The 26,574-nt window shown below is 40.3% G+C and overlaps 2 protein-coding genes across 6 annotated transcripts in view; one reads left to right on the top strand and one right to left on the bottom strand.

The window, feature by feature from the left end:
• The first annotated feature begins 1,952 nt into the window (after positions 1–1,952).
• LOC141808338 (transmembrane protein 41A-A-like) lies at positions 1,953–5,577 on the top strand. The gene is made up of 5 exons (XM_074694884.1): positions 1,953–2,433; positions 2,918–3,068; positions 3,607–3,768; positions 4,008–4,146; positions 4,398–5,577. The coding sequence occupies exons 1-5, from the start codon at positions 2,135–2,137 to the stop codon at positions 4,616–4,618; spliced, it is 972 nt and encodes a 323-aa protein (XP_074550985.1). The 5' UTR covers positions 1,953–2,134; the 3' UTR covers positions 4,619–5,577.
• A 67-nt stretch (positions 5,578–5,644) lies between these two features.
• igf2bp2a (insulin-like growth factor 2 mRNA binding protein 2a) overlaps positions 5,645–26,574 on the bottom strand; it is a 64,311-nt gene continuing 43,381 nt past the window's right edge. For 4 of the 5 annotated variants that reach the window (XM_074695409.1, XM_074695411.1, XM_074695412.1 and 1 more), the window contains 9 exons: positions 23,040–23,162; positions 19,497–19,632; positions 16,408–16,542; positions 15,899–15,967; positions 15,049–15,171; positions 14,512–14,586; positions 14,164–14,295; positions 13,967–14,080; positions 5,645–12,009 (listed from right to left, as the gene is read on the bottom strand). In XM_074695409.1, the coding sequence (XP_074551510.1) occupies positions 11,911–12,009; positions 13,967–14,080; positions 14,164–14,295; positions 14,512–14,586; positions 15,049–15,171; positions 15,899–15,967; positions 16,408–16,542; positions 19,497–19,632; positions 23,040–23,162 (1,006 nt within the window). In that variant the 3' untranslated portion in view covers positions 5,645–11,910. The remainder of the gene's footprint in view (positions 12,010–13,966; positions 14,081–14,163; positions 14,296–14,511; positions 14,587–15,048; positions 15,172–15,898; positions 15,968–16,407; positions 16,543–19,496; positions 19,633–23,039; positions 23,163–26,574) is intronic. The other variant, XM_074695410.1, reaches the window with a different exon arrangement.

Raw genomic sequence — 26,574 nt, 5'->3', positions numbered from 1 at the left:
ATTGGATATGTTTGTAAATATATTTTCTTTTGGTATTTTTCAAGCTTCTGAAATAATGATTAAAAAAAAAGACCAAAAAATAAAATGCTTAAAAACACACTGGGAACACTACAAGGGGCCTGTTTTTTTTTTCAAAGGGACACATTCAGCCCTGACAAGACTGAGAACTGCTCAAGAATTTAAAAATAAATGGTTCAAAACTATTAAAAAATAATACACAGCACTAGTGAAAGTATTTCAGTTGCAGTTAAGCTTTATTTAATGTTGGTTGTATTTTTCTAAAATGTGTCCAAAGAAACTGGTAAAACAAACAAAATTAAACATCCTTGTTTGCTTTTAGCCTCTAGCATATTTAATTTAGCATTTATATATAAAAGAAACAAAAAACAGTACTGCATTTTGTTTTTCCAGAAACAATACTGACAATTAAAGCTAGATAAAACAATAAGAGCATCCATTATAGCCTTTATAAAGCTGGTCTAGGCATTTTCCTATATAGGAGTTCAAATTACAGCAACTGTATTCTGTGCTTTTCGTGATTTCTAGCAAACAGATAAACAAATGAGTCAAGGTTCAAAGCCTTTGCCCTCCTAGACTCAATGCTCAGTACACCCAGATTGCTTAGTCTGTCATCATTCACTGTGTATCTAAAGCATGTTTTCACTAGCTTTAAAGTAGAAGAAGCAGAAGTAACTCAGTGGGACCACAAGTGCTGTTTTGCAAAGCCTGCAGAGCTCAAAAAGCCCTTCTTTATACAGCTAAGTGAATTGAACTGGAGGGTCTTTGCATTCCGGTCTGTATTTTCCTGTCTATAAAGTTCAAGCTCCAAATTATCAACACTTCAATCATACAATCAAGCAAATGAGTATAGAGCTGTCTCTTTGAGAAATGCATCTATTTTAGGGTTTAGAGTCTGGATGCTATCCATTATGTTACAGTTAGTGTGGAAAATTGTCTGTTATTCTCACTGAGGAACAGATCAATGATAGGGTAGAAAAGTGTTGTGCAAAACCCATCTTTATCTCTTTCTGACTCTCTCTGATCGACAGTAGTCATTACACAGTGCTAACAGAGTTCAGATCTTAGCTTTTTTGTTGTTTTACAGCTGGCCGGGTTTTATCACATTGCCCAGAAATGTTCAACACCTCGCACTTAACTTCATAAAAATATAACTCCTGCCTGAAGTCATTCAATGTCTGAACAAATTCACTAACTAAATCTACTGGGCTTCTGTATATGGGCTATTATGGGAGCTAAAATGTGTGCATGTGCAACAATTTGCTGCCTCAAAGCTCCTCCTTCAGTCCCCAATCAAGGCCCTTGGGAACAAGGTTTGGCAACACTGGTATCTTCTCTACTTAAACTGATGTCTGTGGAGAAAGAGAAACTGAATGTAAACATGTATTTTCTACATGAATATACGCACACATGCTAGAGAAAGTACACTTGTCATATTAATATATAAAGGAAATATAAAGGTTTTCCCCTCTGTGTTGTTTAAATGTTGTGAACTTTCATTAAACTGCACATTTCATGTCACTTCTCTTTCTTTCTCTTACTGTCAATATAGCCCTCTTTCTGTGCCCCCTCAGCTCTCTGACACACGTCTTCAGCTGTGACTTTTAGTATCTGCCTTGTCATTCTTATCATTCTACTGAGGGCAGTAATGGGACGTATTATCCCCTTTTCTTCTAATTTTAAACTATTAGTAAAAAAAAAAAAAAAAAAAAAAAAGCGATAGAGAGGAATACAAAACATAACGGTGAACAAATTTTTTGTCCAAAAGTTTTACTTTGTAACAATTACACAAATAACATTTTTATGCTCACTTTAATTCTCTGTGGTAATGTTTATGTTCTCTTTCTCCCGCGCTGCACACAACGTCAGCGAGCTTCCGGGGTCCGACTGGAACCAAATGCCACGCGCATTGGTTCCGCCTGTCATATCGGCGTCATACCAAAGCTTTTATTTTTCTGTATATTTATTTGTTGGGTGTTGAGGTGGAGAGGGGCACAGGTGGTTCAGGTTCAGTTTTACGGGGGCGCCGGACCCTGTTGACCCTTCCCCAGAAACCGCACAGGGACTCACGTGACCAAACCACTCTTCAGTACAGTAGTTTAACACATTTTCCCTCATGAGCTACCGCGCATGTCTCGGAGACTGGTGCCAGAGGACCAATGCGAGTCGAGACTGCAGAGGTTGGCCATTGTTTCTCTTCCTGACAACAAGGAGCAGAAGACGTGAAGAGACCAACAAAGTGAGGAATATGCGCTCACTTATCGGATTTATCGCTGTTGTTGTTGCAGCCAGCTTGTACCTATATTCACTGTCCCTGTATCTTCCTGCGGCTCCACGGCGGCGTCCTCATCCAGCTGCGGAGGAACAACATGTGGAGACAGAAGAGACCGTGGACAGCCCGGAGGAGTCCAGCAGGTGACCGGAGGAAGTCTTCTGTTTTGGTTTTACGCACGACCAAATCCCTGCACAGAGTATTAATTGGTGTTTAATGTGTATCCCTTTAACTTTACTGTCAAAAACCTTGGACTATAGTTAGCTCGATTTGTTTGTAATAACCAAGAGGGTCATATCTGCTTTCTGATATGTAGGAGTAAAACACTGACAGGAAATAGTTCAAAGCAAAATTACGCCCATAAACTCTGTGTATCAGCATTAAGACAAGATTAAGACAAGATAATCTGATTATTTATGCTTAGCACGTTACAATTTGCTCCATAAACACCTTGAGTGTTTTGGCCAAGCTATGGTGACACCCTTTTCTACCCATAATTGCTATATTTAATAGTTCAAACAGTGAATTGCTTTTAATTGTTTACAGATATTTAATATGAGTAAGTTATGTATCATCCCAGTTTATACAGCGACTAACTTTGTTTAAATCTTCTTGTTATTCTTGCAGGTTGAAGTTCCCCTCAGATCTGGAGGAGCTGAGGGAACTAGCTGAGCTTCTGCAGTTTTATAAGACAGAGCACACAGGATATGTCCTGCTGCTCTTCTGTAGCGCATATCTCTACAAGCAGTCCTTTGCCATCCCTGGATCCTCATTCCTGGTACAGTCCAAATAATTAGTTTTACGTCTCTAAACTAAGTTGATGTGTTCAGAAAAATAAGCTTTTATGATCTTTATTGTGAAATAAGCAGTGAAATATGACACATGGATTAAAATTTGCAGAATATCTGTCATGGCTTGTAGATTTAAAGGACTAAGAAATGCACGCAAGTTGTATTTTAAGTTTAAATGACTTAGCACTTGACCTTGTCGAGTCTCTTCTTTAAAGGCACAATGCAATGGATATAAATATGCCATGAGCTCGCACCACAAAGGAATGTCAGGCTTGCTCTTGGGCTTTAATGACAGCTTGTCTTCCTTGCTCACATTAGCTTATCTTTGCAACTGACAGTGTTGCTCAAGAGGACACCTCAACCACACACACACCACATGCTGGTGAGAATGAGTGACACCAAGTGTCCTACGCTTAAAACCGCTGTTAGATCACAGGAAGAGATAGCACGTCAGGGCTTGTCACCACACATTGTAATGATGTCGACTAAACCCAGCCTTCTCCAATTTGTGTTTTTTTTGTGCAGAATATTCTAGCAGGAGCTATATTTGGACCGTATCAAGGACTTCTGCTTGCTTGTGTGCTCACCACTTTGGGCTCCACCATGTGCTACCTCCTGTCCCAGGCTTTTGGAAAACAATACATTATTAAGCTCTTCCCTGACAAAGTGTCTATGCTGCAGAAAAAGGTTGGTTTGTTATCCAAGACAATAAAAAGACAATAAACATTGAGACTAGTTTATGGAGGAAACATGAGCTGCTCCTCCAGGTGCTCTCATTGCATATGCATATATCCACATGATGCTTATGATGTGCAAAAAATGGTGAGACAAATTTCTGGTAGAGTTGGTTGTCTTGGAAAGTTGAGGCTTAAAATGTAAACATTGTCCCTTCATAGATCGAAATGTATTTTCTGTTTATCTCTCAGGTTGAGGACAACAAGGACTGTTTGTTCTTCTTCTTGCTCTTCCTGAGATTCTTCCCCATGTCTCCAAACTGGTTTCTGAACATGTCTGCCCCGATTGTCAACATCCCCATCACCTTCTTCTTCTGCTCCATCTTCATTGGTAAGCAAACATGCGCGCTTCTGATTGACGACTTGTCAGAGCTGTCAGAGAGTAATGTACGACACACTCTCCACAAGCTGTACTCACACATTAAATCAGAACGACGTGGGGACGTTTTCCAGGAAAATAATAAAAACGCTCTTTTTCTATCGGTCGCAGATCACAGACTGTAGTCATGCATCAGGTCAAACAAATGTCAGAGTGTTTTTCTCTGCACTGTGAATAAAACTCTTTCTTTTTTGCTTTGGTAGGCCTCTTACCGTACAACTTCATCTGCGTGCAGACGGGGGTCATGCTGTCGGAGGTGTCGTCTCTGGATGACTTGTTCTCCTGGGAGCGGCTTCTGCAGCTTATAGCGATCGCCTGCATGGCCCTGCTGCCCGGCGCTCTCATCCGGCACTTCAGTCAGAAGCGACTCAAACTCGATGTCCAGGCACAGAATGGGCTCATTGAGGACAAGAAGGTGAAGTGATTCGCTCTGGGAGTTAATTCCATTGGACTCCTTAATGGACTGAATGTATTAGCAGTAAAGACTTGGGAAAAACAGCACTCTTATGAGGGAAGGGTTTATTTATTTATACTTTTCTGGAGCTACAGAAGGATCAAGAAGCTGGTTTGGAGCAGTTTTTTATTTAACCAAATGTTTCTGCGCCAAAACTTCTGTGGGCTCAGCCTGCTGGTGACGAGTGTGTATAGATGTCTGAATGTACAGCAGTCATATGAGAGAGATTTTGAGGTAACTTGCATTCTTAAAGTCATGGTACTTCAGTAAAAAATCGTTTGTTGAAGTGCCTGTTGTGCAGTGATGGGCCATTTCAAACTTCTACCTCCAACATGGACATGTGAACAATCTGATGCGAACCCAAACAGCTTTCCATGGAAGACTGGGAAGTATTTGTAACAGACACAGAAAATTATTGCAGCGTGTATAAATCTACAAATGAGCTGTATTTTTCTTGCTTGATACTGCATTTTGTGAACAAAGTATGACTTCTTTTTACAGTATATGGAACAAATTTTGTACTGTTTTTCAGATTTAAACATCTTTTTTTGTCTGGATTGTAATTTAGAGAGCAGAGTTCAAGATACATTTTAAGAAAACAGTTTGTGGATAAATATAAAACTCTGTTTTGCTCTGTCAAGGTTTCAATAGTCTGTATTTTTGTCTCAAAGTGAATGTGCAGTTATTTTCAAGCAGTGTTGCTGTGTGTGTGAACCCTGTCTCTGCTATTTCTGTTGTCGATGTTTCTTTTGCTCCGTTCTGGCCCATAAAACGTCTTCATTCTTCAAAGTGATATTTTTAGACTCTTTCATCGTGTGGGTTAAGATTCGTCAGCTCTCTGTAGCCTCTGTTTAAGCGTGTTATTCACAGTTTGCTTGTACATCTGTATTATGTCAGATCACAGTCAGTTGCTTTGATTTCAAAGATGAAAAAATGTTAAAATAATGAAAAAAAGTATTAAAGATGTGTTTTTTCAAATGTTCTTTATTGCTCAGATCCAGGTTGCTCAGCAATACAGTTCACTCACAACTCAAAACAACAGCATGGCTGTACCCAGAAAGGCATGGATCCACTAGATGTGTTAATAATGGATCGTATGTCTGTCCAGCACACAGTCACTGATCACCTTGAGGTGTTGGGACCTTTACAGACCCGTGGTAAATGTAGGACTTGAGAGTTGTGACTGTCTGAGGAAAGAAAAAAGAATCTCCCAAATTGTGAAAATCAGTCAAGAGATGGATCCATGTAAAACCACTACTGGAGGTCTAGTGCTATAATATGAAGTGTTGTACACACTGGATCACCTAAAACAGTCTCATGCAATGCTTTGTGTTTTTCTCATTTGAAAACAAGACAAGACAAAAAACACTGCTGTGGTTCTGCATATCTCCTCACTAAATCCTTTCTCAGTTGAGCTGTGTTATTTGGATGGTTGTTGAATGCCCTCTTTTCAGTTCAGTCACGTTTTATCAGCTTTTTTAAAAAACCTGGATACTCTTGTCAACTCCTTCTTTGCATGTCACAGGTTGTTTATTTTGCCTTTCTGATTCCCAAATCAGCTCAAAACCCTAGCTAGGATATTCAACCACATTTTAACAGCTAGTATTATTGATAGTGATCTAACAGGAATGAATATTAAAGCAAAAGAATCCCAGCTACTGCCCCAGACTACATTATTAAATCAGTGTAAAAGACGAGAAAGCCAGATCAACAGAAAACAAACAGAAAAAAGTCTAAGCTATCCAACCACCATGTGATATGACTAACAACACAGTACACCCGCAGTGATGTGTGTGATTGATTTTCTGGTATTGAATATTAATGTCTAGCAAACCCCACAAAACTTAAAGGAAAAAACACCAATCCTGGAAATAAAAAAACAAAACCGTCATTCTAACAATCTCAGATTAGAGTACTCTGTGAGCCTTTAAATGAAATCTGCTCTAAAAAAAAGCTACTCCTGACAGTCCAACAGACCACGAATGACAAAACTACATATTCCAGTGCTACCATGAAAAGCCATCTTTCCTCTGACATTTCCTTAAAGCAGTGACCGTCAAAGGAGACGTCAAGTTGGAACTGAAGCACCGTACTGCATTCGGAGATCATATAGTAAGGTTGGGGGTATTTGATCAGGTCTGGCAAGCTGTCGTCATCAGTTTGAGGTACTGTACCGGCTGTGGGGAGGCTTCCTGACTCAGCCTCAGGCATTGTGTGAGTTTGATAGACCTTTAGTTTATTGATTTTAGCACTGCTAGTCTGTGTTCACTGGGACGAAAAAATAATTCACCTCAACTGATGACAAAAGTCTGCCCTCGAAAATAAAAGTCAGTCAGCTCTCGACAGGCAAAACAACTCTAAAGACAAACACTAACTTTTACTTAATCAGTGACGAGTCGTCAGGGTAGGCAGGGTAGGCACTGCTTTCCCGAGGCTATCATCAAAAACCCAGCAACTACTGACAATCCTCAGCTTCTTTTTTGATTAAGTCATTGAATCTGAATGAATTACCGCCATCTCCTGGTCAGACTGAGGCTTTTCAAGAAGTGGATTCACAAGATACTTTCAGCAAATTCAAGAGGGCTAACAAACAAGCAATGCAACTTCAACAGTTTGCACGGAGGAGAAGAGACAATTTTAGGGGAGTGGGAGACCAACGCCTGAATTTAAGGCCCTTCATCAAGAAAGGACAGAAAAACGTTCGTACTTTTCTGACTGGCTCTGGGGTTGTGTTACACTGAACATGCTGTTCTGTTTTTCCTTTTTTTCAGCAGCACTGTCGACACAATAACCAGGATTGAGTGGCTTAAAGAGGGGTATTGTACTTTTTTCATTTTACTGTCCCTCTGGAACCTCTGTATTAGCTTCAAGCGATTTACGGCCACAAGAAATCCTATTCGTCTCACATCGTTTTAGAAATCCCATATTAAGCTTTTGAGCTGCTGTCTCTTTAAGGCTGTCCATTCCATCAACCCCCTCTCTCTGATTGGCCAGGCCTTTGAAAACCTGCTGGGGGCAAAGCTATGGGCAGACCTTGGTGTTTGAGGCCCGCTGTAACATCTCATGAACCCGTCGGGAAATCCTTATGTGATGACCTCATCACCTCAGAAAGCCTCGTTAAGATATCAAAGCATTTTTAGAACATACTGTTTAGAGCAGTTTACAGTCAAATTAAGGGATATCTACAACATATGAATATGTAGCTGTCTGAAAATGTTTACAAATTCAGCATGGACAGCCAGGATTGTTGTTTTATATTCATGTTAAAAATACATGAAAGCACAATACCCCTCTTTAAACATCTTGCCCTGTGTCGTTGCCTAACAAAAAGGTCAGTGGCACACAATCAGAACCAGTTTTCCTTGATAACATTTGGACCTAACTGGACCTTCCCCGTGATGAACAGCAGCAGCTGAGTGTTACACTCTCAACGTGCAGGCTCATCTCTCTGTCATCCTAAGATTTCTGGATGTGAGGTAAAGGAGGATTTTTGGGGCTTTGACAATGTAAGTGATGATCAACAGCAACAATAACAAACTACATATTCTGTGTTTTAGAGAAGTTTAACTGTGCACAGAAGTTGGTGGCATGAATATGACGGCGTATGTGCTCCCCTGACACCGATAGTGACTGACTCAGTTATGAACCTGGTCGAGGACAACAGGCGCAGCAGGCAGCCTGTTAGAGAGGAGAGGCGGAGGCTACTTCGCAGCATCCTGGACAACGTAAATGTACAACAGGAAGTAAGGTTTAAGAACCCCAAAGAGTTCTGTGATAATCAAGGAAAAAAACTTGGTGTTCCCCTGTTTGATACAGCCTTCTAAAGTGGAATATCCAGGCCGATGAATGATGGGGAAGAAATTGTTCACACTAACACGTAGATCTGTGACTTTCCTACAAAAGCTTATTAGTCGTTGATTTTGTGCTCCCTTTTCTAGAACTGTCACCCTTGTTTTCCATTCTCATGAACGTCAGCAGTGTTAATATTTGCAGCACATTTGATTTTATTATTTCTTTTCTTTTTGAGTCATTTAGTTAAATTTTACTTATTGTGCAATGTGCTGCCGATATTAGCCTAAAACACAAATTGGTGTCTATGCTCCGGTCTCCCACTGCCTAGCTATACTCAAACCTCACGGTTTGTTACTGCACTACATCTTCCCATTATTTAATCACCTTTCCCCTACAATGGTTTTAGTCAGGCCTAGTAAAAGTCAGCCATTATTTCTGAGAGGTAATTCTTAAATTTACAGCACAACAACAACAACAATAACAGAGATTCGGCAGATCGATGAGAAAACCGTTCAGAGGTCATTTTTGAGGGAAGCTGTGACGCTCCAAACTCCTCCCACCATCTTTAACAAACGCAGGTGCAGAATGGTAAGTGTTATAGAGAGACAGAAATTTGATGCATTTTGTGTGACTCTATTGTACATGTTTACAGATATACAGTTATCTTGTCGTACACAGTGACATCTCAACCGCTAGACTAGAGTTGTTCTACATTCTACACAGAAGACAAGAGTTTTACACCATGTTCAAGAGTCCTGTCAGTGTATTTTTGCAGCTTTGTGTTTTTTCTTCAAATCAACCCCAGAGTATAAACAAATAGAGCTGGTAAAGATCAGGTGGGGTCATTATAAAATTCTTTTTTTTTTTTCACAAGTGAATAAGCTTCATATTTTTTTTTGAAAGTCTAAAAAAACCCGGAGGTACAGTTGGGAAAAACAGGAGGTACAGTTGGTTAGTTTTCCGTCATCTTTTTCTTTGTTTGATGGTGAAATCAGTACACAACATCCACATTCAGAACCACTTCGGGCAGGTATGTACCCCTTAGATCCTGCTCTTCATTCCTTTCTTGCGATAAAAATCGACTTTGAAAATCCTGTGATGTTTTTTTAAGAGGTTGTATGGCGTCCAGGCAGAGACAATCCACCAGAGTTCACTACGGTTTTACAAAGTTTCACTAGTTGGCTGGACCTGAAGAGTTTAGAGCTTACTTTAGATCTTGTTCTTTTTATTTTCATTAAAAAAGAAAATTAAAAACGCTCAAAATGATCAGTTAACAAGGCATACAAAATGTTGAAAAAGGGGAAATGAAAGATTGGACTGAGGTACCCTGAAGCCTGAGGTAGATCACAATACTGACATGCGCACTGTTCACATCCTGACCAAAGTTAACGCGTTGGTTCACTTTACTGTTCTCCTATTTTTTCAGGTTTTTCTTTATAATATTATTATTCATAGTCTAGTTTTCAAGAAAATAAACACTTCCCTTCAAAATAATATGGCAGTGTCCCACTGAGGAAAAAAAGAAAAAGGACTTTGTTTTCTTTTTGTTTCTTATCAATAGCTCTCATCACAAAATAGGAAAAAAATAGATTCATAAATATTACTCTCTCTTTTTATATATATGTACACACATGCCACGCACACTCACACATACACACACATACACACACACAAGGAGGAAGCTGTGCGTATTGGCAATAACCTTGCGTCTGGAAGATGAAGCTGATGAATGAGTGATTTTTTTTCTGACAGGTGACAAAATAAGGCAACAAGCTTCCAGGGTCCCCAAAGTGAAGCACAGAGGGGACACCAGGACCTGCGTGTCCAGCATGCTCGCACAGCGGTCGGCCAGCTCTCGATAATAAAGAGAAAGAAAAAAAAAAGGAGTGAGAGTGAGAATGACAATCTGAGTGTCTGTGCCTCTGGCCCGACCTCTCTGGACACTGCAGGGGTGACGTTTTTCTGAAAAAGGCTGCATATCGTACATTCACAGCTGTCATGCCGTTTTAGAAAGCTCCCTGACAAAGAGAGGGTTAAAGCCAAACGCTGCTGCGGTCACGTATGCGGTTGTGTGTGCACCACAGGTCATACAGTGCCTCCCCTTTAAACCCCGCCCTCAAAATGACTCCTCACTGCCACTCTTCACACCACAAGTCTGCACCCTCCCCTCCCACCCGTCACCCCCCTCCCCCCTGGTTAGGCCCACATCTCACTTCCTGATTGGCCCTTGCGAAGTCCTCATAAGGCAGAGCGTGAGGTGGTGCACATTCAAAAAGACTGGCTAACAAGCAAAAGTGCACCAATTTTTTCTTTTTTTTTAAGACGTCAATTTTTGCTCTGATGCCTTTAGATGCATCAGTTTGATTACACCAGGACAAATATGAATGTAGATATCCTATTTCCTGTACAGCGTGGGACAGTGATACCAGGTTTCTGATAAAAACTAACCCCTCTGTTGCGTTTAACCTCTGCTAAACAAAAGTGGCAGTCAGTTAGATGTTGTAAAAAAGGCTACAGAAAAAAAAAGTGATACTCGACGACAGAAATTTTCATCCTATTAAACGTAATGCGTGAGATGCGAAAGCGACGAGAAAGTGAAGCAGAAAAAGAAAGAAAGAGTAAAACAACGAGCGTAGCGTCAGGTATGAATGGTGAGAGATGTTACAAAGGGACGTTATCTTTTGCGTTGGCACACACACAGGCTTGTTACACAGACTCACTCACCAGTTTTACTTATAGGGGTTTTCTTTTTGATTTTAGTGGCCTATAATGTGAACAAACAAAAGGAAACCACTTTTCTGTGGCTGCGACAGCCTGATCAATCTCCAGAACAAGCAAAATATTTAAAACGACACCAAGTGGAACTGTCATTCTGGTAGAAAAATAACAGTGCATACTCTCAGTGTGTATCAATATACTCTCTACTCTGTATTAATACTGCTATTGATATTAAATCTTGCAATCTTAATCTCTACCTCTCTGTGAGAGAAGGTGTCCATTGTCACTCGCTCTCATTCTAACCCAAATATCGGTCACAACGCCTCATGTTAACACAGTTTCTTTACCCAATTGTTAGGCCTATGTTAGTCCAACTAAAGAGATAACGTTACGCAGGGCAACAAACTACTTCCTCTTCACCTTTTAACTGTGAAGTCAACAGTTCCCAAATTCTCAGCCAAATTCCACCTTCCTTATTTTTTTTCTTTTTTTCTTTTTTTTTTTGGTCTTTTTCTTATATTCTATCAGTACAGCTTCCCACTCCATCTGCTCTCACAGGGCTGGCAGTGCAACACAATGCCCTCAGCCTTTGGCTCTCACTTGTTTCCCCCCGAGTTCTTTGGTTTTGATCCCAGTGCTGCTGGTCTGCCCTGCATGTCCCCCTTGGCCTTGGCCTTTTTATCAGGGTAGGTCTCTGTCCATTTGGGAGGGCTACATTCATTGGCTGGTGCCCGCTGGAGCCACCCGGCTGCTCACTTGGAGTGGTGCGGTGACACGGCGGCGCCCTGCTGGTGCTTCTGTTCCTGCTGTTTAACCTGCTGAATGATCTCCCGGATCTTCCTCTGTGCAGTCTGATGGGGAGACAAAGCACGGTGGATCAGGTGTCAATTAATACAGGACAGTTTAGAAGGCTAGCGTGGACAGATGGTGGAAAGGAATTTATAATTTTTTAAATGTTTTTTTTGTTCCAAGTAAAGTCCTGCAGAGGTCTTTTTTTCATCTCGTGCAGACAGGATAAGTTCAAAAGCTTAAAAGCTCAAAAGTTGTTATAACCTGATACCCCCATCTTCTGTTTCTGTAGGAACCAGTTCCTGTTAGTTCAATTTATTTCTGCATTAGAATTTAGAAGTGTCAGAATCCACAGACCACTTGTTAAAGTTATGGTAAAGAACCTCAATTAGGCTGAAGAACTGGGATCAGAGCATAGTTTGTATTAAAACATGAACGTAGCCTCTGCGACGTCACTCATGTGTTCCTGAAACCATGAAATGAAGCCAATCCATGGACACAGCCACACTTGCTATGACACCAGCTTTGAGCTTCCTTTCTAAGCTACAAGGTGCCCATCAGTCACATGACCTGAGCTGTGTCTCTGATTGGACAATCAAACCATCCTAATAACTTCTAAACTGGTGAGTTAGAAGAAAAAATTCACTCACCATACAGTGTGTGCTGATAGTGAAAACAGCATGTTAGACCCAAGCTGTTTTTTTAACCAGGCTGTAAATATGTTTTTTAATGCCCTAAAAGTCCATTTTTATGGCTGGGTGTGTACATGACTTTTGGTCTTTCTGCAGCCAGCCTTAAGTACATTCTTGATGAACAGCAACTTTTAGCGCTTCTGCATGGGCTTCATTTTTACTAACTGGATATTGCCCCTTGGAGCAGAGTTAGGTATAAGCCAGAAATCCACTGACTGTAGTTACCAAGTCTCCTGACCAATACTTAGTGTTGGGTTTATGGGGCTCCACTGTAAAGCTAACTTCCCAGTGTGTCCATGAGCTTCACAAGTTCTTCATCATACAATAGTTTGCCAAGTTTTAGATGAGAAATTTTTGCTGATATACAAGATTTGTATCTTCATCTGAAAACGACGTCATCTCCATGATACCTGAGTAAATTCTATACACTACTGAAGACCAGGGCTTGTTTACATCCATAAGTACACTTACATGAAGTGCGCTGCAAACACTGTGTACTTACTGTACCAGAGCACAAAATCTTACAGGACAGGGTTGTCCTAAATCAAAAACTGCAGCCTCACACTTACCATAAATTATGATTGCATCTCAGAGCCAGTCACAGATGTTCTTTGCTATTCATTAATTGTTCCCATAAACCGTTTGATCTGTGCCCATCCCTTTCCTCTACGTAGCCAATATGGCTGAGTGTAAGAAATGTCTTACACTGTTTTGAACCACCTGAAAATTCAAGCTGCACAACAATTTTCCGTAATGTCAGTTTCAACGCTTATACACTCAAAATAAAGAGTCTAAATGCAGGAGTACATGGTTTAGGACACAGCCCAGGTCACGTGATGGAAAGCTCCAGAAACAACTTGTGTAGCTAGTTGACACAGACATGTATGATTGTTAAGTGAAGTTTTGATATCTTAAATGAAATTTTGATGAGATCTCAGCAAGTACTGAAGTAAATTCTCTTTAGAATTTTGACAAGTCTTGCTTCAAAATGTAGTTTTTCATACAGGAGTAAAAAAACTGGACAGAAGAGAAAAAAGGTAAGGGCAGAGAAAAAGAAGCTAGCTAGAAAAGGACTGATAATTAGGTTTGTCCATAGCTCTGTCACACAGCTTTTAATCAAAGCTGATTAGGATCTAATTAGTGAAATAATCATAAAATCAAAGAACAAAAAACACCTGTGGCTTTTCATTTGATTGCTTCTTATCTAAGCTCACTTTTTGTACTCTTTAAAGTTAAAGCAAAAGAAAAAATCTTTTCATTCTTTAGGTACATGTTTTTGACTTAAGTGTATAAGTGACACATAAGTTAGATGATGAGTGTTGATTACCTGACTGGCAAAGAAATGCCCGCTGATTTTAACAAAGACCTCATCGTTCTCATCTGGAGTTTGGTCCCGCGGTACGATGACCTCAGCGCTTGTAAGGTTCTGCAGCTCATTTACCTGGAAACAAAAAAGATGTCTGCTTTAAAAACAGTTAAACAAAAAAAACACTTCTTAAAACACTCAATGGAGCATCGACTCACCGTCTTGCCACCTTTTCCGATGACCCTCCCAGCTGTGCATGAGGGGACCTTGATGTGCGTCTCCAGTTTGACGTCCTGTTTCCCTGAAAAGAAGTTATCCTCTTTCAGCTTCCCATATATCCGACCCTGGGCCTGGAATACAGAGGAGGGTATGAGGCAAGGAGAGACTGGAGAAAACGGGGGAGGGACAGTGATCCGCTGATGTTTACTATAATACAGGACAAGTAGTCATGCTACACTTTTAAAAATATCTCAAAGACAAAACGTTATTCTCAAAATGCTGCACACAATTGTAGCATTAAGCATCATACTGGAGCATTTTCATGCACTCATATCTGGTGTTTCTACCTTAAACTGAGCCTCTGGGGTTCCAGTAATGATAACCATCCTCTCAGTTACATCTGGGCTTTCAGGTGGGGCAATCTGACACACACACACAAAAACACACACATAAGCAGGTTATGAAGACAAATATGAAGGTAAAATGAATCTGAGGAAGGTTTTGGTTCAGTTAATGCACAAAGAAAATAAAAATAATAATCTGTGACTTCTGCAAATTCCTACAACCTAAGAGCCCTCTTCCATGACATCATCAGAGTTCATCCACCAGCTGTCCCATCTCTGCAGATGGGGCTTGAGGGGCTTTCTGAAATTCTCCTCTCACTAGTCATCCCCCGTTTTGTTGTTTGTTTTTGCCCGTGAGTAACTAACATCCTCAGCTGTGGTCCGTGCAGAGCTGCTGACTCAGCAAGAACAGATTGCAGACTTGATTACTTCCTCTCAGAGATATGTTTGTGAATCCTCCGCCGTGATGAGACACAGTTCGACCACTTCATCCATCCTGCTAATTGAAGTCAGCTCTGTGTTGACATGTGATGAACCCACCTTAATGGAGGCTCCAGCAAAGTGGGCGAGTTGTTTGATGTGCTGGCCCTTCTTGCCAATCAGGGCTCCCACTGCATGATTTGGAATATAGAGGTAGACAACCTCCTGTTCTTGAGCCTGTTGCTGAAAAAGCACAAACAAGAAGAAATATTTCAGCACACTTTCACTGAACTCTCCTTCTGACAGTGATTGGGGGAAAAAAACCTAAACAGCTTAAAATAGTCCCAAAAATCCTGATTCAACTCGACAGATTCTTGAGAAGCAGCTGAAAATGATGACACCACAAGCAAGGGAGCTAAATTGAGCTCTCTTCAAGGGTGTTCTTTTTAGATAAACATCCTGCTCGGGCTGGGTCTGACCTGGAATCTTTCCTCTTAAGGCCGATGGTTGCCCCGTGTTTTTGTTTTCCTTAGCATGGTAACACACGTACTCGAGGTTCATAAAGTGAATTTTTATGAGCCACAGGGCAACTCTGGGCTGAAAAGTCCCCTTCCAGAAATATTTGTGGTCCTCTGGTGATAGTACACAGGAATACCAGAGTGACTGTTCAGTCTTCAGCACAGACTGAGAGGTAATCATGCTCTGTTATTTATGAATCCCTCTCTATAAATCTTTTTTTATGCGCGTCTTTGTGCTGTGATAGTCCCGCCCACATACACCAAAAGCCACTTGGTGAGACAGGCTCTCATCAGCACAAAAAGCTTCGAAAAATTGAGGCTTTTCCTGAGGTCTTTGCGTGCCTTAAAAGCCTAAAACTATGACAACAATTCAGCAGCATCAGGAAAAGCAGGAACAATTAGTGGCTAATTCTCCGATCACCATGGCAACACTGGCTGTAGTGGGAACGTACTGAGTGCTGGTGGGCGATGGCACCTGCTGGAGGAACCCCGTACATGCCGCTGAGATGTGTAGAGTGACTCTGAAAGAGGAGCAGACCAATCAAATGGCACAAAATCACACACATTCATTGACACAGGCATGTACGCAGCTCCAGCTCTTATTCAAGGGGAATTCTGCGGCATAAACTCTGAATGAATCACACACTAACTTTGTTTCCTAAGAAGCACGCAAAGACATTCTCACTTGCTGTCTCACACCACTTAGCTCTGGCAGAGAGTGGAGACTCTGTTTTACAGACAAACTGACTCATCTCTGGAGAAGATGGGGGAATTTTGCTTGTTTCAAAGTGTGTACAGCATCACGCAGGAAGACCTGAGTCAACACCGTATTGTTTTTTCTGAAAGCACTTCAGGGGGGAGACAGGTTTACCGACAGATGAAAACAAATTGCTTTATCAAGTCAGCTGATCCCTTCAGGAGCTGCATGTTGCTGGAGAAGGAGCACGAGGAGTGTACTCACTAAGAATGGGTTGTACCCTGCTGGTGCCATTTGGGACACTGCACCACGTGGTCCAGCAGAAGGGGGCAGCACCGGCATAGAGGAGAAGATGCCCATAGAGCTCAGGTTCAGGCCTGGGATCAGGTTGGACTGTTGCTGTGTCAGAAAAGACAACAAATCAATAGTTTATTAAACCTTTATTATTTCTTCACTTCAAACATTTCAACTGTAAAAAACATACAGATCAAAAACATTTTTATTTCTAGTTTTCCAAAATAGAGCAACACCTGCAAGCTGGTTCAGGCTGCTTATCCACTGATTTCACATTAATGAGCATAATTCTCACAACCATATGAAAACATCACCAGCTGGGCTTAAGACATTTTCTCCTTGCCTAAATAACTGAATGTAAACAAATCTGTTCATGAAGATGCTGAAGCCCTAAAAAACTTGATTTGTCTGACTGAACTCAGAAAAGAAGATAAAAGAGCAAATTAGTTTTTCAAGGTCAAAAAAAGTTCTTAGCTATTATTTTTTTAGGATAATAGAGGTTACATTTATTCAAAATAACCTGGAATGAAAGGAAATTAGGGGTGCAAAAATCACAGTTTTCTGTCCAATCACCAATCATGGATCTTTAAATAGCCTGATCTGCCAATACCAATTTTTATTTTTGATTTTTTACAACTGACAGTATATACCTTCAATGTTCCAATCTTATTTTATTCTAAATCATTGAACAAAGCCTGCGAAACAATGAAATCTTAATGTTTTAACGTAAATGTCTAGAGTAAATTATATTTTTCTATTTTTTCCTGCATCACGTTTGAGGTAAGAAAGATTGTGGAGATCTGTGCCTCGTAAGCAACAAAAACATAAATCTGGAAATAATTCCAGTACTACAACTGTTTGTCTCAGATGACACATTTCCAGTTAATTTCAAGAAAGTTTCCTGAAAATTTCTATGGGAATTTTAGCTTAACAATATTGGAAATTTTATAGGTTTTGTTGCCATCATATTAATCTTTTTCCTAAAAATTAGACTGCTAAAATGTTTTTCCCCCGTTGATGGTTTCTGTTGTTCTGCAAAAGAAATCGTTTGCTTTTCTTTTCTTCTGTTTCGTTTTCCCACACATGCTCCAATAGATACATTCATAAAAGCACAAAAATAAAGGGGTAGGATTAGATGAGTTTTTTTATTTTCATTCTACACCCTTTTACACATGGTCTGATTATCTATGTTGTTATAGACTTGTCTCTTAGATTGGTTTGTTTTTTTGTGCCTTAACATTTTTCATATCTAACTTATTTATTTTTTTTCTTTCCAATAAATAAAATGCATTTCGTGACACTGGAGATGACGATCAGTCACAACGAGAGCAGCCACTGAAGGCGATGAGGTCCAGGTCTTTGATGAGTAGAAAGCATGGCCTAAAGAGAAGCTGAACTAAATATTTAACATTTTTTAAAAGGGGCTTTTTTGTGGTGTTAAAAAAGGATATGAGAAATGAGTCCAGGCTTTTTTAAAAACCTGCATTTTCTTTTCACTTATTATGTTTTGTGTTGTGCTGTAAAAGAAAATATTGAACTTCTACAGCTCTTAAAACTGATTAGTGTGATTTATAAATTTTGAATCAGGCATATCTGCATGTATGTTTGCATAAGACAAATATTTATGCCTCTATTCTTGACAATTAAACTCAGTTAGGGAAAACTCATGAAATTATCTTTTAATTTTATTTAAAAATATTGCATGCATGTCTGCTCGTGTCAAACCAAAATATTTAATAGTTATACGCTTATAGAAGTAGGTAAATGCAGCTAATATAATTCCAGAAAATTCCTGTGAACTCCAAATAGTTTCCTAAAATTCCCATGGAAAGCTTACAATTTTAAAAATTCCTGGAATTTTGCAATCCTAGTTCTCAACATTAGAGTTGTAAATAAATAATAGATTTAAAAGATGTTTAAAAATATCAACTTTTAACAAAGATAACCATAAATTTAAAAAAATGGCCTGTTCATGAACTGATGATGAAGCTGATCTTTAGACTCAACCTGAGCTTTTTGAACTGTTCCTTTATCAGCAACAACATCATGCACCAGAGCATAACTTTGATTTTAATTTGCTGCTTTCCTGTGAAACCATGTTTCTCCAGATTTGATATTATGAGACAGAACCAGAGGAGTAAACTCTCCCATTCCCAAACCTAGAAAAGCATTTGGTCTGTTTATCTTTGCTCAAGCCTCACTGATATTTTAAAGAGAGTTAAATTTTGCACCAGCATTTCAGACTCATTTCTCCTCCACAGTCAGCTGTTCTGCCATAATGGCTGCGCAGACACGAGTCTCTTTCTACTTCCTCTCTGCTCTGTGTAATTTCCACAGTGTCACGCTAGATGGCCCTCACCGCTTACAGTAGAGCCAGCGCTCAGCCCGACAGGTGCCAGATCTGCTCGCACCAGCCGGCACAATTTAACCGCACGCTGTGTGATACTTCCTAATGATCATTTCTTTGCCAATATTTGGACGATCACAACGAGTGAGAAACCTGGAAGCTCATGTGAAAGAAGGCAGACACTGGGACTGTGATCCTCGCTGCATGTTACATCACCACAGCCAACACAATCACTTTATCTGCATCCATCTTCATATTACTGCAACACACAGGGGAGTGTGTGTGAGTGATACCGCTCCCTCTTCCTCTGAGGCTGACCTCTCAGGCTGCGGCTCTGGTGATGTCATCAGGGCAGCGTGAAAGAGGAGCTGGGTGAAAGAGCGGCCTACAGATATCAGATGGATGCTGGGAAACGCAGTGTGTTACGGTGGAAACGCAGACAGTCAGTGGGGAGGTGGGTGTGAGTCACACATACACACACACACACACACTCACACACATTACTACCTCACTGTTATCCGTTTACCAAGCAGACAGGATTACTAATGCTGCTGGTAACAAGCGCTGAGTGAAGCAGCAACGCTATCCTGCCGTTTATCAACGCTCCTCTCCGATGTTCACCTGTCAGCCCCAGTGAGTCAACCTGAGATCATAACCACACACGCAGCCACACACAAACACATGCAGATGGTAACCTCTGAGCTCAACTTACATGTAAAGAAGCAAGGTCGTTCTCGTAGGCTTCCCTCGACTTGTCACTGATCATTCTCTCGGCTTTACAGCACGCATCCAAGTCGCCCTTGATGGTGAAGATCCGCTCAAGGTTGTAAAAGGTTACGCTTTGTACCCTATGAAGGAATCACACACACACACAGACACACACACACTGTTAGAATATGCATATTCAGTGTCTGCACACTCATTGTTCTCACATCTCTTCCCAGAAGGTGTATATGTCTGTGTTGATTTGATTTGCATTTCCTATCTTTGGGTGTTAGCGGAAGGCTGCATCATCAATTACAGACATTGCATTTGTCATTTAGCTAACTGGCAATTAAGTTGCACATTTCCATAAAGTTGAAGTAAACAAGCAGAGAAAGGAAAGATAAATGTCAGAAAAGCAACACAACTCAAAGGGGATTCTCATTCACCACATTCACAATGCGATGGGAAAAAGTTCTCCTTGGTGAAGCAGAGGAAACCAAAAAAAGACAGATCTACAGGATCGTACACGGCCTCATTACTGCTGCAGGACAGGCCCACCACTGAGCTTTGGGGGAAGCAGCTCACAACAATGTGGTGGTAACTGTTCTCAGACACTTTTGTCTGCTATAAGATCGCAGACACCTCCCTGGTAGCTCCCTGGCTTGCAGGAGACTCTTATACACTGAGTAATATAGGAGTGTGCAGGAAGGCAGGTAGTTTCTTCACTCTCTAAAATCCTGTTTCTGAAGTTTTTCTTCCTTTGGATTTTCAGAGGATTTTACTCAGGTTATAAAAACTTGAACCTCCTAGAAACTTCTGTGCATGTTGATTTTTGCACAAAATAATAGCTTGGATCCCTGTCTACATTTAAGAACATGTGCAGAAGTGTTAAAACCAAGGGGTAATATCCAGTTAGCAAAAATGCAGCCTTTGCAAAAGTGCTAAAAGTTGCTGTTCATTGAGAATCCAATTGAGGCTGGCTGCAGAAAGACCTGAAGTCACGTACACACCCAGCCACAAAAACAGACTTTTACGGCATTAAAAAGCATATTTACAGCCTGATTCAAAAACAGCTTTGGTCTAAAATGCTGATTTCACTATTAGCACACACTGTACAGCGTCTGCTGCGTCTTTGGATTGGCTTCATTTCACAGTTTCAGGAACAGACGGGTGACGTCCCAGTGACTGCATCTATGTTTTATACAGTCTTAAACTTGCAGTTCTCTGGGATTCAGCTTGAGGCTGGCTGCAGAAACGATTTTTACGGCAAAACTTAAACTTGTTCACAGCCTGGTTCAAAAGACAGTTTGGATCTGAATGACTCATTTTTCTATCAATGCACACGGAACAAGTGAAAATTCCTTACAAAATGTTGTCTTTAAAGTTTTTGAATTTACAAGTTTTGCCCATATAAGGGCATGACTGGCTTGACTGACAGGTGGGCACCCTATCACTGCCTGCAAAGAGGCTAAAGTCCCGCCTCTTTACCTCATCTTAGCTTGAACAGAGCTTGGTTGAGTTCAGCTTTTCATCATGGCCTCTGTTAACGACGAGCTGTAAACTGTGTATCAGACAGCAAAGACACTACAGCCATAGACTCTACGGTCAATAATCATGACCTGTACATGCTTATGTGGTTTTTATCTGACTAAAAACAGATCCTTGACAGTAAAAAAAGTTTTAAACTGAAACTAAAAAAGCTTTATCTTCAGCGTGCTGTCAGTCACCTGGTCTGACTTCAAACCCAGCTGTGATGACGTCTGCTCTTATCTGATTGATCAAAACTGTGATTTTTTTTTTGTGATTGTGATTACAAACTTAGTTGGTTCAATTGAGGATGAACAATGGAGTGCATTTCTTGCCAAATCAAGAACGTTTCTTTAATCCTCAGGGGTAATCAGGGACATTTTTGTCCTTTAAGGTAATCTGTTGCTCCATTTCAGTATAGTAAATTAGGATTCTGACACAGCCAAAAACATTTGTTGTATGAAAAATAACTAATTTTATGTTTTGTTTTGTTTTTTTTGTTTTTTTTTTACAAAATAAAAGCTGTGACATCATGTAAGCAAATGGGCATTTAAAAGGTTCAAATGATAACATTTTTTGATTTTTTTATATTTTTGGATTAGGACTGAAGTTTATTGCACGAATTGAGCAAAAAAAAAAAAAAAGAAAAAATTTAATCTGTTGTGCTTTTCTAGCACTTTTTGGTAGAAGACATTTTTGTCCTTGATTTACCTCAAAGGGTCATAAATTAAAGCTACCCATGAGGGTTAATTACACTGAACACTTGCTTTGTTTGTTTTACCAACACACATTTCTGTAAAGTCAGCTCAGTACATCCATAAAAACTTCCCCCAGTCGTATTTAATGACTTGGAAACCAACATAAAGCTATTAATGCGTCAGAAACAAATAATTACATGAGTACTGTCAGAAAATTAATGCAGCTTTATACCTTCCTGAAAAAAATCATCACAGACTTTGTGTGATTGCAACTGTGTAGATTTCTAGCTCATTCAAAACCAAAGACCCACTCCTTTTTTCTCTGTTAGTACGCCCCATGACGAGAAAACTCATCTTCATGTGTAAAATCAGTGGAGTTAGTATCTCACAAGGTCAGGATACAAATTTCGTCATCACTGCTGAGCGTGTGCAGATGAAGCTGATTCATCCATCCCCGTTTATTAGGACGGCAACTGCCGTGAAAACACATTACTGTCAAAAGACAGCAGCAAGATGTTCAGCCTGATTTCATAATTCTGTGCAGCAGCCGTATCAGGACTCAGTTAGTGGAGATTAAACCACAGTTAATCTCAGTCAGGTCAAAAAAAGTTTGAGGGGCCATGAAAGTTGAATGTTTTTCAAAGCAGTGATGTCAGATGTAGCAGGCAGGTGAGCTGGTGCAGCAGTCATGGTGAGTCTTTCTGAACTACTCCCTGTATTATTACACAAATGGATGAAGGGTTTTATTTCATATAGCAGTTGTACAAACACTTCTGAGCCTTTGAAGCATCATAATCCCCCTCTCTTCTGTGTTTGTGGACGAGGATGATTGTCTGAAAGGATTCCTCATAACCATAAATATTGATTGGACTGTTTGACTCTTCTCAAAAAGGACCCCCCCTCCCACTCCCCACCTCCTCCTGTTGCTGTCTCTCCTCCTCACCATCTCTATCTCAGGGTTCATTACATCGTCTTCAGAGCTCACGCAGACAGAGCAATTCATTAACCTAAATGAACGAAGGTTGGTGAGCACGCTCTGTTAAATGGGGTGTAACTGCCACCTCTCTAATATCATGTTCTGGAGAGAAGGAGCTGTAATCGACTCTTCACATTTGCTCTGTTACAACTCGGTTAAGTGAAACCACACGCTGGGAGGCTAATGAGAAAAGGGTGTGGCTCTGAGGAGCTGAAATCGCCGCCTGGGTTTGGGGGACTGGTTTAAATTTAAATAAAAATGTCCTGGTATAATTGCTTGTTGTGACGCAGTTGCAGAAGTTCTGGGTCCAGTGTGTGTTTCCTGAGGTTACAGCACAGCTGCCACTTACGAGGAGGCGGTAATCTTGGTCCCTGTCTCCTGTTCGATCTTCTTCAGGTTGCGGCCTTCCTTCCCGATCAGCCTGCCCACCAGGCTATTGTGGACGAGCATTTTCAGAGGGATGTCCTCCGTCCTACACACAAACACACACACAGATACACACAGGTTAGGCAAGATACTAGAAAACAGAGGGATGTCATAAGCTGACCAGCAGGAAGCGCTACTGTGAATGCTGAGACATGAAGCTTTTACTCCAAGTGTGAACTCAGTTTAAAGATGCTGTGAGGAGGATCTGTTTTAATTGGACCGCCTCACCACCTTCTGGCCCGGAGTCTCCTCACACTGTCGTAAATTATTTTTAGGGAGGCGTGTGTTTGTTTTGGAATTAAAAGGAGATCGGATCGAAACAAATTTTCTTTGTTCAAGACAATTTTTAACTAGATACAACACGTTGAGGTAAGGTATTTATCAGTACAGTTATGTAGAGCTATGGTTTGCAACGTGACGTCAAGCAAACATTGTTACAGTCGGCTATATGTAGTGCTATCGGCACTGGTGCTCCAACATATCTGTAGGCTAACGTGTTAGTAGCTGTTTATATTTAGCTCAACTAGCAGTCTGATGCTCTAAGACATGTCTGTAATGTGTAACGTTAGAGAATCCCTGTTAGCTTTGTCCTGCCAGTCATCTACCAATCAGAGCTAACGTAACCTCACTCTTTATTTTATTGATAGACTCTCAAGTTTGAACAGACCACTGCAGAATAACTGCTGACTGTGGGTTGGAATCAAAATTAGCACCAACAGTTTAGCTCCTGTGTTATAGAGCAATACAGCCCAAGCTTAAGGCTAATTAGCCTTTAGCTCGGGCTGTATCACTCTCCTGTTTATCTTTCTTCTGCTCTTCTGTCCTTTTTCTGTCTGACAGTTAGGCTCCAGTGTCCACCATCACTACAAAATTAATCACAGAAATCATTTTCAGCAGAGAAAAACAGATCTCTCTTCTCACTACTAAACTTAATCAGCTGGTGTGGTGTTTTCATAGAGACCTAGATGTGCTGTTGATCAATCCAGTCCTCCTTGACCTGATCTGGAAGCCAAGAAGTAGCAATTTAGAAAAAACTGTAACCAGTAATATTGGTGCTGATAATCTCATTTTAAAGTGTGGATTATGATCAGGCATATATCTAGAGGAGAAACTTTTTCACCATCACTTAGAAACTCCTCACAGCCCCTTTAAATGCACTTTCTGACTTCTTACAGCACAGCTTGACATTCATGAAGAATTTGTGGTTTACTTCTGTTAACAACAAACTTAATGCTGTAGTAAGTGTTGCCCTTTCAGCTCTTGCTACACCTCTACAAACAGAATGAAGAGCAGAGCAGAAAAAGAAAGAGATGACTGGTGGAAAATAAAACTCTGGGGTTGCTCTAAACAAGTAAAAACCACTTAACTAAAAAAAAAAAAAAGAAATTCCAGCACTCTTCTGTTCCAGTCGCCAAAATGTGAAAGTGTTTGAATACACAGAATCTTTCAATTAATTCCTCATAATTTAGGGGTAGAGTCCTTTAATTAAGCTGTAATTATGATAAATGTGGGACAGTGCTGAATTGATTTCCCTCTAATGAACTGCTAAACTAGCTAAACCCCTGAAAATGAGCTTTCATGTCTCCACTCCGCATAAAGAATAAAAATGTGTCTGCAGGCAACACTTAGTTTGATTTTTTTGGGATGAGTGATCTCTAAAACAAACAAGAGTTTGGCCTTGCATCAAACGCTGCATTATATTTACCTGAAAGCCAATTATCTTTAATGTCACAGCTAAAAGCTGGTATTTTAACTCTGACTACTGTTGCGTGTTGGTTGAAGGATTATTAAAAGATAGCTCATTGTTCAAGCTGGGTAAATTGGTTGAATTGGAAAAAGAGTTGTGTTTACGTTAACGCTCAGCACAGTTCAGCTATTAAAGGGATTCAGCTTTCCATGAAACGGTCTAAGATCTGACACATGCTAGTCTACAAGCATTAACTTCACAAAACAAAAGATTACTCAACTTCCTCAAATCAATAAATATGTATGATGAAAAAAAAATCAATTTAGGTGAAACAAAATCTTTTTTTAACAAACTTCTTTCAAAATCATGAACTAGCTTTAAGATAAGAATAAAAATTCAGATTACACCAGCCCCACATTTATGTCTTTATTTTCCCCTTAAGTGCTCTCTGATTACATTTTCTCTTTTTCTGAGGTGCTTCAAGGAAAAAATCAGAACAGAAACACTTTTTAAATAAAGCACTGTTGTTTCATTAGACCTAAAACAAAAGATCCACTGTGTGTGTCTGTTTCTCTGTCAATGATCAAAAAGCAGGAAGGGTGGAGCTTATCTCCCCCTCAATCTGTATCTCTGCTCTGCGGCTCTGCGGTATGAGTGTGATTAGCATTGTGGTTGGGTAGAGTGGAGGGTTAGTGTATGCAAAGTGGTTTCTTTTGGGCTGGGTCACAGTCATAGTGAGGCTACATGTGTGTCTATGTGTGCGTGTAAGAAGAGGGGTGTCAGGCGTGAGGAAGAGTTGAGGGTTGATGAAAGGGGAAAGCAGTTTGTGGTGAGCAGAGGGCAGAGGGCAGAGAGAGTGGAGGTTAAAGGGTTAAGAGTCGGTTGGGGTTTCACTGGGTGTAGGATCTCAGTAATACCAGGGTGTTGGAGACGAGGGGACAGGTCGGTTTCTGCAGGTGTGGCCCTCACACTGAGTGCACTGGTGTTATTTAGCAACCACTTAGCAGAAGTTTGAACATTAGTGTAGCATTTGTGAGAGGATTACTGAATTAAGAGATTAAAGTGGATTAGATGTGTTGGCTGATTAATTGTAACATTATATTATAGTAACATGGCAGATCTTTTTCAGAACACAGTCTCACAGCAATCACTTTCTAACCTCACAGAGGCTGGATTACATGATATTAAAGTCGCTCTGTTTTGTTCAGATGTGAGGATTTCCTTATCATCTTGTGTTTTGATTCCTGACATCTACATCATTTTTTGTTATTGGAGCCCAACCAAGAGCAGCGAAGACCCTCTCGAAACCCTTAAGATTATAATTTCTTGTGCCGATTTAGCTCCAAATTGCATGCCTTCAACTTGAGATGAACGCAAACGCACCTAGCCAAAAAATTCAGTCGTGGCGATAAAATTATGATTACAGTGTTTCATGCTCCACAGGTGAGAAAAACACAGCCCCTCCAGCCACTGAGATTTGAGCAGGAAGTTGACATCTAAGAGTTGAATATTAGATTTTGACAATTCAACATACTTAAACAAACTAGACCCACAGTTTTTTTTCAGACTATCTTCTAATTTAGGTTTTATTTGAAGCCTTAAAACGTGTTGACGTTTGTAATAATTAGCCGTAATTGGGAGAACAGACTTGATAGAAATGGAATATTATTCTCATACATACGATTTTAATGTGTGTAATCACAAGGATGCAGACTTTGTTTTGTTTCCAACAAAGAACGGTCGTTTTATATGACGTTTTCATGTTTCTACT

This window comes from Halichoeres trimaculatus, unplaced genomic scaffold (assembly GCF_033239565.1).
Source record: "Halichoeres trimaculatus isolate MK-OKI-2021-1 unplaced genomic scaffold, fHalTri1.1 fHalTri1_scaffold_19, whole genome shotgun sequence".
In the NCBI taxonomy this organism is placed as follows: domain Eukaryota; kingdom Metazoa; phylum Chordata; class Actinopteri; order Labriformes; family Labridae; genus Halichoeres; species Halichoeres trimaculatus.
Note: the sequence above shows the minus strand (reverse complement) of the source record. Positions and strands in the feature narration are given on the sequence as shown.

What these genes read in the sequence shown, in the direction of transcription:
- LOC141808338 (XM_074694884.1), top strand. Translation starts at nt 2,135, where the DNA reads ATGAGCTACCGCGCATGTCTCGGAGACTGGTGCCAGAGGACCAATGCG. An exon ending in TCCCTGGATCCTCATTCCTG is followed by an intron (nt 3,069 to 3,606) that starts GTACAGTCCAAA and finishes TTTTTTGTGCAG; the next exon opens with AATATTCTAGCAGGAGCTAT. An exon ending in TGTCTATGCTGCAGAAAAAG is followed by an intron (nt 3,769 to 4,007) that starts GTTGGTTTGTTA and finishes TTTATCTCTCAG; the next exon opens with GTTGAGGACAACAAGGACTG.